The sequence below is a fragment of the Pelophylax lessonae genome (assembly GCF_965119305.1).
Source record: "Pelophylax lessonae genome assembly, chromosome: 2".
In the NCBI taxonomy this organism is placed as follows: Eukaryota; Metazoa; Chordata; class Amphibia; order Anura; family Ranidae; genus Pelophylax; species Pelophylax lessonae.
In genome coordinates this window covers 737130361-737147469 of record NC_138769.1, presented here as the reverse complement: position 1 = coordinate 737147469, position 17109 = coordinate 737130361, and the positions used below count along the sequence as shown (strand labels likewise).

Below are 17109 nucleotides of genomic sequence, written 5' to 3'. Positions count from 1 at the left end.
TCTCCAACTACTCCTATATCATGTGCCCGGTCTCCAACTACTCCTATATCATGTGACCGGTCTCCAACTACTCCTATATCATGTGCCCAGTATCCAACTACTCCTATATCATGTGACCGGTCTCCAACTACTCCTATATCATGTGCCCGGTCTCCAACTACTCCTATATCATGTGCCCGGTCTCCAACTACTCCTATATCATGTGACCGGTCTCCAACTACTCCTATATCATGTGCCCGGTCTCCAACTACTCCTATATCATGTGCCCGGTCTCCAACTACTCCTATATCATGTGACCGGTCTCCAACTACTCCTATATCATGTGCCCAGTATCCAACTACTGCTATATCATGTGCCCAGTCTCCAACTACTCCTATATCATGTGACCGGTCTCCAACTACTCCTATATCATGTGACCGGTCTCCAACTACTCCTATATCATGTGACTGGTCTCCAACTACTCCTATATCATGTGCCCAGTCTCCAACTACTCCTATATCATGTGACCGGTCTCCAACTACTGCTATATCATGTGCCCAGTCTCCAACTACTCCTATATCATGTGACTGGTCTCCAACTACTCCTAAATCATGTGCCCAGTCTCCAACTACTCCTATATCATGTGCCCGGTCTCCAACATGTCTCTTATCATATCCCTATACTCTGACACCCCTTATATCATGTACACAATCTCCAACATCTCTTATATGATGTCTCGAGTCTCCACCAACTCTTACAGCATTTCTCAAGTTATTATGTACGGCCCTTTAGTGATGTCAAGGCCATGACCACCACTGATCCACAGACTGTAGTGTTTATTAACCCTGCGAGATTCTGCAACCACCATGTTTGCACCGACAATCATGCCTCAGTCAGAGCTTCTTAGATCTTACTTCCTTTTCATTGTAATGTTTGGTTGAGCAATACCTAAATGTTCTTGATTATGTTGCATGCCTTTTGTGTTAACTGTGACCAAGTGATTAGATGTTTCTGTATGTGATAGCAGAGAGGTATACTGATCTATTAAATGGCCTATATTAAGTTTTTATAATAAATATGCAAAGAAAAATGTATTTGGGTAAAGTTTTGGAACTCTCACCTTGGGGACCATTATCCAGCCTGGGTAGGAGTTTATCAGTCCAATCCGAATTCTGTTCTGACCTCCACCTCCACATTTTGCTATCAAAATCTCTAACTGATGTATTACCCATTATCACCAGCAGAGGGCTCTACAACTACAGTTGTTCTTTATGATGCTTCAGCTTGCTGATGTTCATGCTGTATAAGCTGTTTGTGTTTCTTTGTCCTGTTTCTTTATTGGTGTGTGAGGTGTCACATGACCAGCCCTGTGCAACTAGAAACAGAACATCATTTTTTTGGAAATGTCCCAATCAGACATTATCCATAAAAAAAAAAAAAAAAAAAAAGATATTAAAGAAATGTTAAAATGGTTAAGCAGGACATACATTTCAGTTTTGGTGGGACGGTTTGGCTTTGTGACCTTTGCAGAGGAATTGTAGTGCAGAAATCTGTTGGGAGAGGGATATAGAAGAATAATTCAACCTAACATCCGCCCAGCAATAATTCTTTCAGTATTGGATAGACCGACTCAAGCAAAAAAAAAAAAAAAAGACATTTAATCACTGTTTAATTTCTTACATATACACTGTCCTATAATAACTTTCCAAACTGTCTGAAAGCTAAAATCAGGCTTTCAGTTTGAGTGCCTGGTTTGTAATCGAATTTGTGGGAGGGAGAATGTAGTACGTAGGCCAGTTTACAGGAGGGAGAGATACAGAGGAGGGGGTGTTTAGAGCCAGCAGTGAGATGAGGTTCTGTAATGGTTCAAAGAGCCGGTGGGATGCATACTAGGGGTGTTGTAGCATCTCCACCTCTCCCAGGACTTCTGCCAGGACTTCCAAGAACCCTATGAGTACTTCCAATGGCACTTGCAGAATGCTTGCCAGGATTCTCATTGGTGCTGGCAGAATCCTTGCCAGGTCTTCCAATGGTGCTTTCAGAATCTTTGCCAGCTCTTCCAAAGGTGCTTGCAGAATCCTTGCAAGGATTTCCATTGGTGCTTGCAGAATCTCTGCTAGGTCTTCCATTGGTGCTTGCAGAATCTCTGCTAGGTCTTCCATTGGTGCTTGCAGAATCTCTGCTAGGTCTTCCATTGGTGCTTGCAGAACCTCTGCTAGGTCTTCCATTGGTGCTTACAGAATCTCTGCTAGGTCTTCCATTGGTGCTTGCAGAACCTCTGCTAGGTCTTCCATTGGTGCTTGCAGAATCTCTGCTAGGTCTTCCATTGGTGCTTGCAGAACCTCTGCTAGGTCTTCCATTGGTGCTTGCAGAATCTCTGCTAGGTCTTCCATTGGTGCTTGCAGAATCTCTGCTAGGTCTTCCATTGGTGCTTGCAGAATCTCTGCTAGGTCTTCCATTGGTGCTTGCAGAATCTCTGCTAGGTCTTCCATTGGTGCTTGCAGAATCTCTGCTAGGTCTTCCATTGGTGCTTGCAGAATCTCTGCTAGGTCTTCCATTGGTGCTTGCAGAATCTCTGCTAGGTCTTCCATTGGTGCTTGCAGAATCTCTGCTAGGTCTTCTATTGGTGCTTGCAGAATCTCTGCTAGGTCTTCCATTGGTGCTTGCAGAATCTCTGCTAGATCTTCCATTGGTGCTTGCAGAACTTCTGCTAGATCTTCCATTGGTGCTTGCAGAACTTCTGCTAGGTCTTCCATTGGTGCTTGCAGAATCTCTGCTAGGTCTTCCATTGGTGCTTGCAGAACCTCTGCTAGGTCTTCCATTGGTGCTTGCAGAACCTCTGCTAGGTCTTCCATTGGTGCTTGCAGAACCTCTGCTAGGTCTTCCATTGGTGCTTGCAGAACCTCTGCTAGGTCTTCCATTGGTGCTTGCAGAACCTCTGCTAGGTCTTCCATTGGTGCTTGCAGAACCTCTGCTAGGTCTTCCATTGGTGCTTGCAGAATCTCTGCTAGGTCTTCCAATGGTGCTTGCAGAACCTCTGCTAGGTCTTCCATTGGTGCTTGCAGAATCTCTGCTAGGTCTTCCAATGGTGCTTGCATGATCCTTGCCAGATCTTCCAATGGTGCTTACAGGACCCTTGCCAGGTCTTCCAATGGTGCTTTCAGGATCCTTGTCAGGTCTTCAAGTTCCAATGGGGCTTACAGGACCCTTGCCAGGTCTTCCAATGGTGCTTGCAGAATCCTTGTCAGGACTTCCATTGGTGCTTGCAGAATTTTTGTCATGAGTCCCAGTGCTTCCTAAAATGACCCTCTGACCCAGGGGGGAATTTAAGTCTTAGCCCTGGTGTCCAATGCTGTGTCTTCTTGCCAGCTACCTTGCTTTGTGCAAAAGAACTATACTATACTACTGCTAATCTGTTTCCATGCTAACCTAAAGTGACCTGACTAATCTCTTGCCTGCCACCTTTCCCATGGACCCCTGCTTGAACCTGACCACTCTTCTGCTGTCTTGCCTGTTGCTAAGCTAGACTGTCCTGACCACTCTTCTATTGCTATAGTACAAAAATTCAGCCCAGCGCTCACTCCGAATGGGAAGACTGGCGTGCTGCTCTCCTCAGGCAGGGAACTCCAATACAGGTACATAGAAAAGAAAGAAAAGAGGAGGCGCAAACACCTAGTGCATTACCCGTGGTCAATTTACAAATTGTTTAATAAAAAATGCCAAATGCATACTCACAGACGTAGAGATAAAAACATGTTATAAGAATCCACCATGTGTGAACTGGGACACGTCCTTCAGTCAGGACCGCTAACGCGTTTCGGGGGTCAGGCCCCCTTCCTCAGAGCTGGTCTTACCACATGCAGATCACAAATATATATGAGACAGCTCTAATTGCATCAGTTCAATCCCCCTCCCTCCCTCCTCCCCTCAGGGGAAAGAGGGCGGGACCATCCAGTGCTTCTAATATAGGCTCTCTCAGCCTAGAAAGAAAATAAATTAACCCCTTGCTCATCTTTGTCAGAAAGATCATGGTGTACCCATCAGGAGCTCTGCACCCTGAAGTGTGCCTATGTGGGCAGATTAGTCAAGAGTGAAACCGTTAGGATGACTGTTGTTACTGGTGTGTGTGTGTTTTCAAAGTGGGCACTTGTCAGCAGTAAGCTGGATGGTTTACAACATTCAAGGGGATTGCATACATTTCGTACATACCCCGCTGTGATTGCTGGCCCATGTCCTCCTGCTCCATGTTGCAGGGGCATCAGTATTGTAACTGTTTCCCCTTGTTGTGTCCATGTGTCCACAGCTTCCTATTCGGGATCGCCGTTTGTTCCGGGTCTCAGGACGCTCACCCGCCATTCTGCGCCCTGGGACCCGTGTCACCACACTTCCGGGATTGTGTGCGATGTGGGGCCTGCCTCTGCTGGTTGCCGTGGGAACCTGAAAGCATTCTCTGCTCGTTTGGCATTTACTGCCGCCACCTAGCGGCTGCAGTGATGTACTACATCCCGAAGGTGTACTATAGCATGGCTGTGTTAGAATAATGTGTGTTTGCCTCCAGACAAAAGCAATAGACGTGGGGGTAGGAGGAAATAAACCCCTTTCCATCACTGTGCCCACTGGCTGTGCAAGGATAATGTCCTCCAACACCCACCACATCACATGAGTGTAGAGGCCAATCCCAAGTTCTCACTTGTAATGCACAAACCTCATATATTCAAATGGTGTCAGTGTGACACCCACCTTTTACAACCTCCAAATGGCTGGAGTGGCTGCACCCAAATATGGTGCCTATGAGAAGCGCTATTGTTGACCCTCACCCCAACTTATGAAGTGGGTGTTAGTTCAACACCTGATGTCACTCTGGCGAGTGTGCAGGTGGAACTCGAAATCCAATATCAATGAATAACCATGTCATCCATTCCAATCATAAATTGACCGTGTACATGAACTGTGTGCATATACCCATGTTTATACATACACACACTCATATACACGTGTGGAGCACTGAATAGTCACGCCCCCTCCCCTCATAGCATATATCAAAAACAAGCATATTATAGCTGTCAAATGTGCAAGTATATAAAATATGGAACTGAGGTTGGTTAAAAAACATTAGTTTGTGTGTGTATCCAACCCGTATAAAGTCCATATCCGATGTGGATGCAACTAAATTCATTTAAAACCATAAATTGATTAATCTGCTAAAGTACAATAGTGGTTAAAATTATAATAATTTTTTATATAAAATATATAGTTCGTTAGATTTAAAAATTTTAGAAAATTTATAAAAAACAACAAAGAAATGTGGACCAAGTCCACCCAAAGTGCTCATGCCCAAATGATGTCTCATATAATGAAAAACCTGACTGCTGTTACTGCCTAACACTTAGACCTCTTCAGTGATCCCCTGGACCCTCTTCCACCTCATACCCCCCCCCCCCTCCCTGATCTTGTCATCACTCTACATTTTCCTTGACTAAGGTGCTGGGAGGCACAAGGCCTGCCTCAACGTATGACAGCTGAGATATCTAAGCCCTCATTCAATCCCCTGGGAGCCAAAGAACCCAGTAGGTGAATCCAGTATGTTTCTCTACTGCACAGCTTTTGGAACCTAAGGCCGGCATCTGTATAGCCTGTGATGGACTCTATTCCAAAAGCTCTCAGACCTATGGATTTCTTGTCATGTACGTCCCGGAAGTGGCAAGAGAGGGAATGTTTGTCAAAGCCTTTGTGGATGTTTCTTTTGTGTTCACCAAACCTAGTTCTAAAGGTGCGTGAAGTTCGTCCTACATAAAGAAATCCGCAAGGGCAGACCAGGCCATATACCACAAATTCGGTGGAACAGTTAATGAACTGTTTAGTGGCATGTACTCTCCCATCTATCCCCATGACCTCTTTTTACGGTGCCACATGTATTGGCATAATCCGCAATTGGACACTCCACATCTGTAGGATCCCTTCTGGTCGAAAATGGTCTTCCACATTGGTGCCAGCTCTTTCTTATCAGGTTTCACTCGACTGGGTGCTATGACGCTCTTCAAATCTCTTGGTCTGCGATAGATAACCTTAGGTTTCTTTGGGATTGCTCCTGAAAGTAGAGGGTCTTTTTCTAGGATGGCCCAGTGCTTTTCCAAGATGTTTTTAATAGCAAATGCCTTTTGATTATACTTGGTGCAGAATGTCACTTGATGGTCTTCTTTTTCTTGACTGAGTCTGCCTCTCCTAGGTTCCCTCCCATCGGTGTATTCCTGCCTATATTTTAAATAGGCCGTATTTATACATTGGTTATCATATCCCTTCTGTTGGAATTTTTTGAACAAGGTGGAGCTCTGTTCTTCAAAGTCCTCGAGTTTGGTACATGTGCGTCTCAGCCTGCAAAATTGTCCCAAAGGGACATTACGTATCCACCTGGGATGATGGTGACTCCGAGCGTGCAGATACGAGTTTCCTGCTGTAGGCTTGAAGTGGGTTTTTGATGTAATACGTCCATCTGGTTCCGCCTTAAGTTCTAGATCCAAAAAGATCAATTTTTCTTTGTCCACCACATGTGTGAATTGAATCCCATAGGGGTTGTTTTGACAATATTGGAAGAACCCCTCTAGCTCCAAATCCGATCCATCCCAGATGACAATTATATCGTCAATGTAGCGGGCAAAGAGAACCAGGTTCGCCCCGTATGGGTTGTTCTTCCAAATGTACTGTTGTTCCCACAAACCCATGAACAAATTTGCATAGCTGGGGGCGAACCTGGCTCCCATTGCCGTGCCCCTAAGTTGCCTGTAGAAATCTCCTACAAACGTGAAATAATTGTGCGTCAGGGTGAAATCGATACACCTTATTAGGAATTCTATTTGGGTATAGTGTAATGTCTGATTTTGGAACAAGAATTGTTGTACTGCCTGTAGCCCATGTTCGTGCTGAATGGAGGTGTATAAAGAGCATACATCCAAAGAGACCCATCTATAACTCTCTTGCCACTCATAGTTGGTCAGGACTTCAAGCATATGGCCTGAGTCACGTATATAGGAAGGCAACTGCACTACCATATCCTGTAGGAAAAAGTCTTTATAATTACCCAAATTGCATGTGAGGCTGTCTATGCCCGCTATTATGGGCCTGCCTGGGGGGTTCGAAAGGTCCTTATGTATTTTCGGGATATGGTAGAAATGAGGTATGACTGGGAAGGGTCTTAGAAGAAAGCTTCTTTCTTGTTTCGTAAGGATTTTTGTCTCCACTGCCTGGTCTAACATCTTTTTGTAGACCACCGTGTATGTGGCTGTTGGGTCTCCTGGTAGTTTCTCGTATGTGTCAGAGTCACATAGCAGCCTGTGTGCCTCTGCCATGTATTGCTCCTTATCTTGTACCACCAGCCCCCCCCCCCTTATTGGCCTGCCTGAATATTAAGTTGGGGTTATTCTTCAGATTCTTTAGCGCCTCACGTTCTCCTTGAGGCATGGCCGCCGAGTACTCTCCCCTGGCTTTTTGGCATAGTTTGTCAAAATCCGAATAGACCATCTCATAAAATGTAGATATATAATTGCCCTTGGCCCAGTGGGGTTGAAAGACTGACCTGGGTTTGAATGAGGTGTGTTTGATCTGTCCAATATGGATTTGGCATAACCTTTCAAATTCCATCATACCTTCATTATCTTCCTCACACCCTCCTTCCACCCAGAGTTCTTCTAGAGCACTTATGGCTCCTTCTTCCGATGATTCACTCTCCAAGGCTTCTGGTCCCTGAGTCTCAATATTGTTAGGTGTATTTTTGCTCTCCTTTTTAGCAAAGAATCTTTTTAGTGTCAGATTTCGTGTGAACTTGTTTAAGTCCACAAAAAGTTCAAAAAGATTCGGAGAAGCTGGAGGAGCAAAATTTAAACCCTTTCGTAATAAGGTTAGTTCTGGTTCAGAGAACACTTTATGGGACAAATTAAATATTTTGATGGTATCATGTCCTTCGGTTAGACCTTCCCTCTTTTTATGGTTCTTTCCTCCTCTTCTTCCTCTTCTTGTACGCCTGACCTTTTCCGCCTGTTTTTGTTCCCCGATGGAAGACCCTCTCCTAAAAAAGGAGAGGCAGGCTTGGATGGAAGTAACGGTTTCACTCTTGACTAATCTGCCCACATAGGCACACTTCAGGGTGCAGAGCTCCTGATGGGTACACCATGATCTTTCTGACAAAGATGAGCAAGGGGTTAATTTATTTTCTTTCTAGGCTGAGAGAGCCTATATTAGAAGCACTGGATGGTCCCGCCCTCTTTCCCCTGAGGGGAGGAGGGAGGGAGGGGGATTGAACTGATGCAATTAGAGCTGTCTCATATATATTTGTGATCTGCATGTGGTAAGACCAGCTCTGAGGAAGGGGGCCTGACCCCCGAAACGCGTTAGCGGTCCTGACTGAAGGACGTGTCCCAGTTCACACATGGTGGATTCTTATAACATGTTTTTATCTCTACGTCTGTGAGTATGCATTTGGCATTTTTTATTAAACAATTTGCAAATTGACCACGGGTAATGCACTAGGTGTTTGCGCCTCCTCTTTTCTTTCTTTTCTCTTCTATTGCTATGCCTGTTGTGGACCTGGATTGTCCTGACCACTCTTCTGCTGTCTTGCTTATTGCAGACCTTGATTGTCCAGGCCACTGTTCTGCTATCTTGCCAGTTGCTGACCCACATTGTCCTGACCACTCTTCTCCTGTCTTCCCCGTTGCTGACCCAGATTGTCCTGTCCTCTCTTTTGCTGTCTTGTGCGTTGCTGACCTGGATTGTCCTGACCACGCTTCTGCTGTCTTACCCGTTGCCAACACAGATTGTCCTGACCCCTTTTCTGCTGTCTTGCCCATTGCTGACCCTAATTGTAACTGACCACTCTTCTGCTGGTTTGCCTGTTGCTAAGCTAGACTGTCCTGACCACTCTTCTATTGCTATGCCTGTTGTGGAACTGGATTGTCCTGACCATTCTTCTTCTGCCTTGCCTGTTGCTTACCCTGGATTGTCCTGACCACGCTTCTGCTGTCTTACCCATTGCTAACACAGATTGTCCTGACCCCATTCCTGCTGTGTTGCCCATTGCTGACCCTAATTGTCCTGACCACTCTTCTGCTGGTTTGCCTGTTGCTAAGCTAGTCTGTCCTGACCACTCTTCTATTGCTATGCCTGTTGTGGACCTTGATTGTCCTGACCATTCTTCTGCTGCCTTGCCTGTTGCTTACCCGGATTGTCCTGACCACTCTTCTGCTCTCTTGCTTATTGCAGGCTGGCTGGCTGGCACCCTTTGGTGGCTGGCTGGCAAGCTTTGGTGGCTGGCACCCTTTAGTGGGTGGGTGGCTGGCTTGCACCCTGTGGTGGGTGGCTGGCTGGCACCCTTTGGTGCCTGGCTGGCTGGCACCCTGTGGTGAGTGCCTGGCTGGCTGGCACCCTTTGGTGGGTGACTGGGTGGCACCCTGTGTGGTGGGTGGCTGGCTGTAGCTGGCTAGCTGGTACAGGCAGGGCCTGTGGCTTGCTGGCTGGTACAGGCCTGTGGGTGGGTGTGTGGGTGGCTGGCTGGCACCGGGCAGCTGTGGGTGAGTGTATGTATGGTGGCTGTGTTAAACACACTGTGTGCACTGTACACTGTACTGTCACTCACTGACCCGAGACTCCCCGACTCCAGACAAGGCTGAGGGAGGCGGCCTAAGAAGGCAGAAGCTGTCCCAGTGCATGGCGCAACATGCGCAATGACGTCACGACAATATCGGCAATATCGGTAACCTCCGGGGCAGATTCCTATATATATCGGGGAAAGGGCATATCGGCCCTCGATATATTGGCCTTGCCGATAATCGGTCGATCCCTATTGTACATAGGAGCACAGTCATGCTGGAACTGAAAAGGACATTCCCAAAACTGTTGCCATAAGGTTGGTAGTTCAAAGGAAGGCCATTGTCATCCAAAAGAGAATTTTGAGGTCAAGTACTGATGTTGAAGGAGAAGAGCTGGCTCACAACTGGCGTTCCAGTTCACCCTAAAGCTGTTCAGTAGGGTCGAGGTCAGGGTTTTGTGCATGAAACTTGAGTTCTTCCACATCAAACCATTTTTTTATGGAGCTGGCTTTGTACACAGGGGCATGCTGAAACAGGCCTTACCTAAATTGTTACTAGAAAATTGTATGCTTACGGTTGCCTTAAATGTCTTTGTATGCTGTAGCATTTTCAGTGAAAAAAACCTAATACATAGTGGTATCCACATCCCTCTGGCCATAAATTTTAATACTGATATCATTGAACACATTGTATACAACCAATGCATTATTTGATATGGTAACCCTGAAAAAAAAAAAAAAAAAACTCTCCACAAATGGTTCAAGTTTTTATTAAACTGACTCGACCAGTGTAATAAGGTAAGAAAAATAGGATAGAAGCAGAGAAGTTTAGGCTATAGGAAAGAGAGAAGGAGTAGAGGAGGGAAAGAGTGGGTAGCCTACATTTGAAGAACCTCAGAAGATCCCTATAAAACAGGGGTCTCCAAATATTTTAAACAAAGGGCCAGTTTATTATCCTTCAGACTTTAGGAGCGCCGGATTGTGGTCCGCAGGGGCAGTAAATGTCAATGAGAATTAATATGGCCTCAGGTTTGGTGGTCAATAGGAGAAAGGAGCAGTGCCCCTATTAGTAGGGGGAATAGTGTTCCATCATTGGTATCGGTGGAAGAATTATAAGAATAGTGCCTCATATCAGTGGGAGGAATAGTGCCCCGAGGGCCAGATAAAGACTAGCAAAGGGCCACATCTGGCCCTCGGGCCGCAGTTTGGAGACCCCTGCTATAAAAGGTTGTTTGTTTAAATCTTAATTTTTTTTTTTGTTTTCTCTGCAGTGCTGCCGTCAATGCTGTGGCCTGGTCACTTTCTGGGGACTATGTGGTCAGTGTGGACCGAGGGAGGAAAGCCGTTCTCTGGAGTGAATACTGAACCACTTCTGTTTTTCTCTACACTACACCCAAAAGGAAAAAAAAATACTGACACAAGACATTCTTCAGTCTTTTATAAGAACTGTATACAACACCACAAGCGACAAAACTACCTACTAACTCTGCCTTGCCAAATACAATAAGCTTCAATGGAGTAACCTTACACTGTCTTCCAATGTTCTTTGGAATCATAACATTCTGGGCCTCCAGGCTTCAAGGTCTACACCACTCTCTTTGCCTTCTGTTTCTAGGCCATCTGGTATTCCGTTCCATTTTTTTCAGATCATCAATTATCCCATGAAATTCCATTGTTGTGTGTCTTGTTTTTTGAGATGAACCAATAATTTTTGCTGCGTTTGCCAACTCCGGTCTTTCAGCAGGTCTTGACTTCCTGGCTCTTGTTGGCTGTTTCGGTTAATCACAGCTTCAAAGAATCGTAATAATAATCTCACTTGTAATAAAACAGGACCTTGCTGAGGTTCTTCAGTTTAAGGAAACCATGTTCTACGGAAACAATATTTTACTCTGCCTCAGTGATTCATGATTTCTTTGTCATTAGACTTCAAGGTCAAACGTTGTTTTATTGGATGACATCTGGCCATGCCTCATGCTTGCAGGTCCATTATTCTGCCAATAAGAACCTTCCTTTGCCCACTCTCCCTGTCCAGTCACTGTTGGGTTGAACCACTTGACTCTCCTCATGCTTCTAGGTTCCATCGTTTTTTTTTCTCTATCTAACAGGTCTTTGGGTCAACCAGTGTTTTATGAAAATTCCTTCTCGAAGGTGAACCAATGGTTCTATCGAAAAACAGCTTCCTTTGTCTTAGGATCTCAGTTCAACTTGTGTCGCAACATCTTGGTCATCTGATGTCTATGCCACAACATTTTATGGACTTATGTCCTCCTTGTGAGTTCAGTTCAACCCTTCCAGAAATCTTCTTGTGCCCCTTATTTTCAGGCTAACCTGTGCTATGTGGAACTACATTTTCCCATCTCTCGTGCTTCTAGGTCAACCACCATTCCATGCAACTACAATTTCATTTCTATGCATTCCTGAGTCAATAATTGTAAAGAAAATGCAATGCTGCCCATGTGTCAAGTGAAATGAATTTTCCAAAATTTCCAATCCACATCACGCTATGCGTTCCTAATATCCTGCAACCATCTCTTCCTTCCTGTTACAATTTTTTCCTAAATCTTGAGTCTCACCATACACCTGCTTGCCTTTCAGGTGTTGGACTTTGTCATAATGATGCTCTTATGTGGTGAGGATGGTCTTATATGAAGATGTGGTTCCTTAAATGTAGAAAATTATGTTTACTTTGTTTCCATTTGCCAAAGATTTCTTTAGGAATGTTACATCCGTAGGATGAAGACTGGCTTGAAGACTATGCTGTGTTTGCACTTTAAACTTAGAGGTTTTCCAACTGAAATGTGCCCATTGCATCTGCCCACTATGATAAGTAGCATGGAGGTTCTTCCACTTACAAAGCTCTGTTGTATGATGTACTAATAGCATCTTTACTAGTGTTGTGGGCAAGAGCAGTGGTTACATTTCAATTCTTCTTGGAAAACCACTTTAAAACTGAATTTTTAGTTGCCTATGACCTTCCGTTTTTAACCCAATAGCTGAAGTTTTAAATATTAAATTACTTTATTGGTGCCAGATGTGTATTTATCATGTACCGGCCCTGCAACCAACACCATTCACAAGTGTTCCATTACAATGTTGGGTTTGAGACATCCATCTTGCAACCAACACCATTCACAAGTGTCCCATTACAATGTTGGGTTTGAGACATCCATCCTGCAACCAACACCATTCACAAGTGTTCCATTACAATGTTGGGTTTGAGACCTCCATCCTGCAACCAACACCATTCACAAGTGTTCCATTACAATGTTGGGTTTGAGACCGCGATCCTGCAACCAACACCATTCACAAGTGTTCCATCACAATGTTGGGTTTGAGACATCCATCCTGCAACCAACACCATTCAAAGTGTTCCATTACAATGCTGGGTTTGAGACATCCATCCTGCAACCAACACCATTCACAAGTGTTCCATCACAATGTTGGGTTTGAGACATCCATCTTGCAACCAACACCATTCACAAGTGTTCCATTACAATGATGGGTTTGAGACATCCATCCTGCAACCAACACCATTCACAAGTGTTCCATCACAATGTTGGGTTTGAGACATCCATCTTGCAACCAACACCATTCACAAGTGTTCCATTACAATGCTGGGTTTGAGACATCCATCCTGCAACCAACACCATTCACAAATTTTCAATTACAATGTTGGGTTGGAGACATCCATCCTCCAACCAACACCATTCACAAGTGTTCCATTACAATGTTGGGTTTGAGACATCCATCCTCCAACCAACACCATTCACAAGTGTTCCATTGCAATGTTGGGTTTGAGACATCCATCCTGCAACCAACACCATTCACAAGTGTTCCATTACAATGTTGGTTTTGAGACATCCATCCTGCAACCAACACCATTCACAAGTGTTCCATTACAATGTCGGGTTTGAGACATCCATCCTGCAACCAACACCATTCACAAATTTTCCATTACAATGTTGGGTTTGAGACATCCATCCTGCAACCAACACCATTCACAAGTGTTCCATTACAATGTTGGGTTTGTGACATCCATCCTGCAACCAACACCATTCACAAGTGTTCCATTACAATGTTGGGTTTGAGACATCCATCCTTCAACCAACACCATTCACAAGTGTTCCATTACAATGCTGGGTTTGAGACATCCATCCTTCAACCAACACCATTCACAAGTGTTCCATTACAATGTTGGGTTTGAGACATCCATCCTGCAACCAACACCATTCACAAGTGTTCCATTACAATGTTGGGTTTGAGACATCCATCCTTCAACCAACACCATTCACAAGTGTTCCATTACAATGCTGGGTTTGAGACATCCATCCTTCAACCAACACCATTCACAAGTGTTCCATTACAATGTTGGGTTTGAGACATCCATCCTGCAACCAACACCATTCACAAGTGTTCCATTTCAATGTTGGGTTGGAGACATCCATCCTCCAACCAACACCATTCACAAGTATTCCATTACAATGTTGGGTTTGAGACCTCCATCCTGCAACCAACACCATTCACAAGTGTTCCATTACAATGTTGGGTTGGAGACAAATTTCCATTTGCCTGTTACATGTTAGCAACCATTTTAGACTAAATGAGGACATTGCTTTAATTGATCGCATTAATAAGTTGTGTTGATCACTAAGCGATCAGTTTCTTATCAATCCTGATATAAAAGTCTAATCATAGACGGCCAAATTGATCTTTTTTGTTTGTTGAATAGAGTAAGGAAAAGTTGGAACCTGTACCGAGTGTATCACCTTCTGTGCCATCATTTCCTCTCACTTCCTTTGGATTTGTTGGGTGTCAGACAGAACAGGAAGTGGGGGGAAATCTGGCATCCCAGTCTTAGTCCCTAGGGTTCAATATTGAGTTGGCCCACCCTTTGCAGCTATAACAGCTTCAACTCTTCTGGGAAGGCCGTCCACAAGGTTTAGGAGTGTGTCTATGGGAATGTTTGACCATTCTTCCAGAAGCACATTTATGAGGTCAGCAGGAGCGGACTGAGAACCCTCAGGGCCCCCACGGGCAAAATAAATCCAGGGCCCCCTTCCAGGCCCCACCCATGTCCCGCCTATGTGTCTATGGGAGTGTTTGACCATTCTTCAAGAAGAGCATTTGTGAGGTCAGGCACTGATGTTGGACAGGAAGGCCTGGCTCGCAGTCTCTACTGTAATTCATCCCAAATATGTTCTATCAGGTTGAGGTCAGGACTCAACTTCCTCCACCCCGAACTCGCTCACCCATGTCTTAATGGACCTTGCTTTGTGCATTGATCCAAAATATTTGGTGGAGGGGGTCTATGGTGTGGGGTGGTGTTTCGGGGGTTGGGCTTGGCCCCTTGGTTCCAGTGAAGGGAAATCTTAAGGCTTTAGCTTACCAAGACATTTTGGACAATTTCATGCTTCCAACTCTGTGGAACAGTTTGGGGATGGCAAGTTTGGGGTGGGGGAACTTGACTGGCCTGCACAGACTCCTGACATCAACCCGACAGAACACCTTTGGGATGAATTAGAGCAGTGGTTCTCAACTCCGGTCCTCGGGACCCACCAACAGGCCAGGTTTGCAAGATAACTAAATTACATCACAGGTGATCTCATTTGCTGCTCAGTGATTGCAGTATTCTAGTCTGCATCCCCCAAGGTAATACTTAAAATCTGGCCTGTTAGTGGGTCCCGAGGACCGGAATTGAGAACCACTGAATTAGAGCAGAGACTGTGAACCAGGCCTTCCTGTCCAACATTAGTGCGTGGCCTCACAAACCCACTTCTGGAAGAACGGTCAAGCACTCCCATAGACACACTCCTAAACCTTGTGGACAGCCTTCCCAGAAGAGTTGAAGCTGTTATAGCTGCAAAGGTTGGGCCAACTCAATATTGAACCCTACGGATTAAGACTGGGATGCCATTAAAGTTCATGCTCGTGTAAAGGCAGGCGTCCCAATACTTTTGACATACTGTGTGTGTGTGTGTGTGTATATATATGTGTGTATGTGTATATATATATATATATATATAATGTATATGTATATGTGTGTGTGTATATGTATATATATATATATATATTAGTAGACTACCACATTGCTCCAAAAGGGTCATTTTTAAATTCAATGTGGTGCGTCTCTTGCCTATCCTTAATGAATGGGCTTCCTTAACGCAATGCACACCACCAACTATTGACCACGAGTAATACAGCTCAATTCATGTCGTTCCCACCCCTTCTTGACGCGTTTCATCACCCCAGGCTTGATCACAAGTATCCTTGCAATTTGTCATTCAGTTCCTCTTTGAGATGTTTGAATGCACATCAGCGTGTTCTGTAATGGAAATGTGAATGGGCCCTGAGAGTTTTCGTTTCCCTATAACTTTATTGAAATTTGAAAAAGTTTGGTGAATTTTTTTCTGTTTTGACAAAGTACTTTTGAGTTAATAAGGAAAGTAAAATAAAGGATTTTTTATGGTTTTTAAGGCAACAATGGACTTTTTATTGTCTCCTGAAGGTTAGAAAAGCTTCTTTCAACTGGGAACCAAACTTGAAAATGAACTAAAAACCCTGTGGCCTTAACTCAAGATGTAACTGTGAGAATATTTGATATGGTCTCCTTGATATGGTATCATGTCACCGATATGTCCAATATTGGACTGGGGTACCTCCACAACTTGGAAATAATTTAACCACATAACGACCGCTCGCATTGCTGCTACTGCGGCAATGTGGCTCGTTATCGTCCAGCGACGTAGACCTACGTTGCTGGACTCCTCCCCTTGTGGGCGGCGCGCGCGCGCCGCCGGAGGCTCGCTCCCGCTGTTTTCAGTCACATCGGGAGTCGGGCCAGGGGAGGAGCGGCGGTGATCACTGCCACTCTTCCCCGATCGTCGGGGAATCGAGTTTGGAGATCCGCCTGCTTGAGTAAACAAAGCGGGCGGATCTCCTAAGTGACAGGCGGGGTCAGATTGCAGGGTTCAGCATAGCTGAACCTGCGATCTGTCCCTGTGTCACTCAGTCACCTCCCTCCACACATGTCAGTAAGCACCAGGCATACATTAACCCCTCCCTCTCCAATAAAGTTAACCCCTTCCCTGCCAGTGTCATTTTTACTGTAACAGTGCATATTTATAGCACTGATTACTGCAGTAATGTCACTGGTACCCCCAAAAGTGTCAAAAATGTCAGTCAGGGGTCCGATCTGTCCGCCGCAATGTCGCAGTCCCGCAAAAAAAATCGCAGATCGCCGCCATTACTTGTTAAAAAAAAAAAAAAACACCAAAAATGACAGAAATCTTTCCCTTAGTAAACGCAAAATTTCCACTCTTTTTTTTGTTTATAGCTTAAAAAGTAAAAATCGCACAGGTGATCAAATACCACCAAAAGAAATCTCTATTTGTGGGCGTAAATTTTGTTTGGGTACGGCGTCGCACGACCGCGCAATTGTCAGTTAAAGTCGCACAGTGCCGAATCGGAAAAAGTGGCCCAGACGTAAGACAGCAAAATCCTCCGGTGGTAAAGTGGTTAACAAAACAATAATAAAACAAGGGAGAACCTTCAAG

General features: G+C 44.8%; 1 protein-coding gene across 1 annotated transcript in view; it reads left to right on the top strand.

Moving 5' to 3' along the window:
- Positions 1–11309, top strand: part of ATG16L2 (autophagy related 16 like 2) — a 134091-nt gene extending 122782 nt beyond the window's left edge. The window contains exon 18 of the mRNA XM_082244580.1: positions 10828–11309. Within this exon, the coding sequence (XP_082100706.1) occupies positions 10828–10921 (94 nt within the window). The 3' untranslated portion in view covers positions 10922–11309. The remainder of the gene's footprint in view (positions 1–10827) is intronic.
- Positions 11310–17109: the final 5800 nt, after the last annotated feature.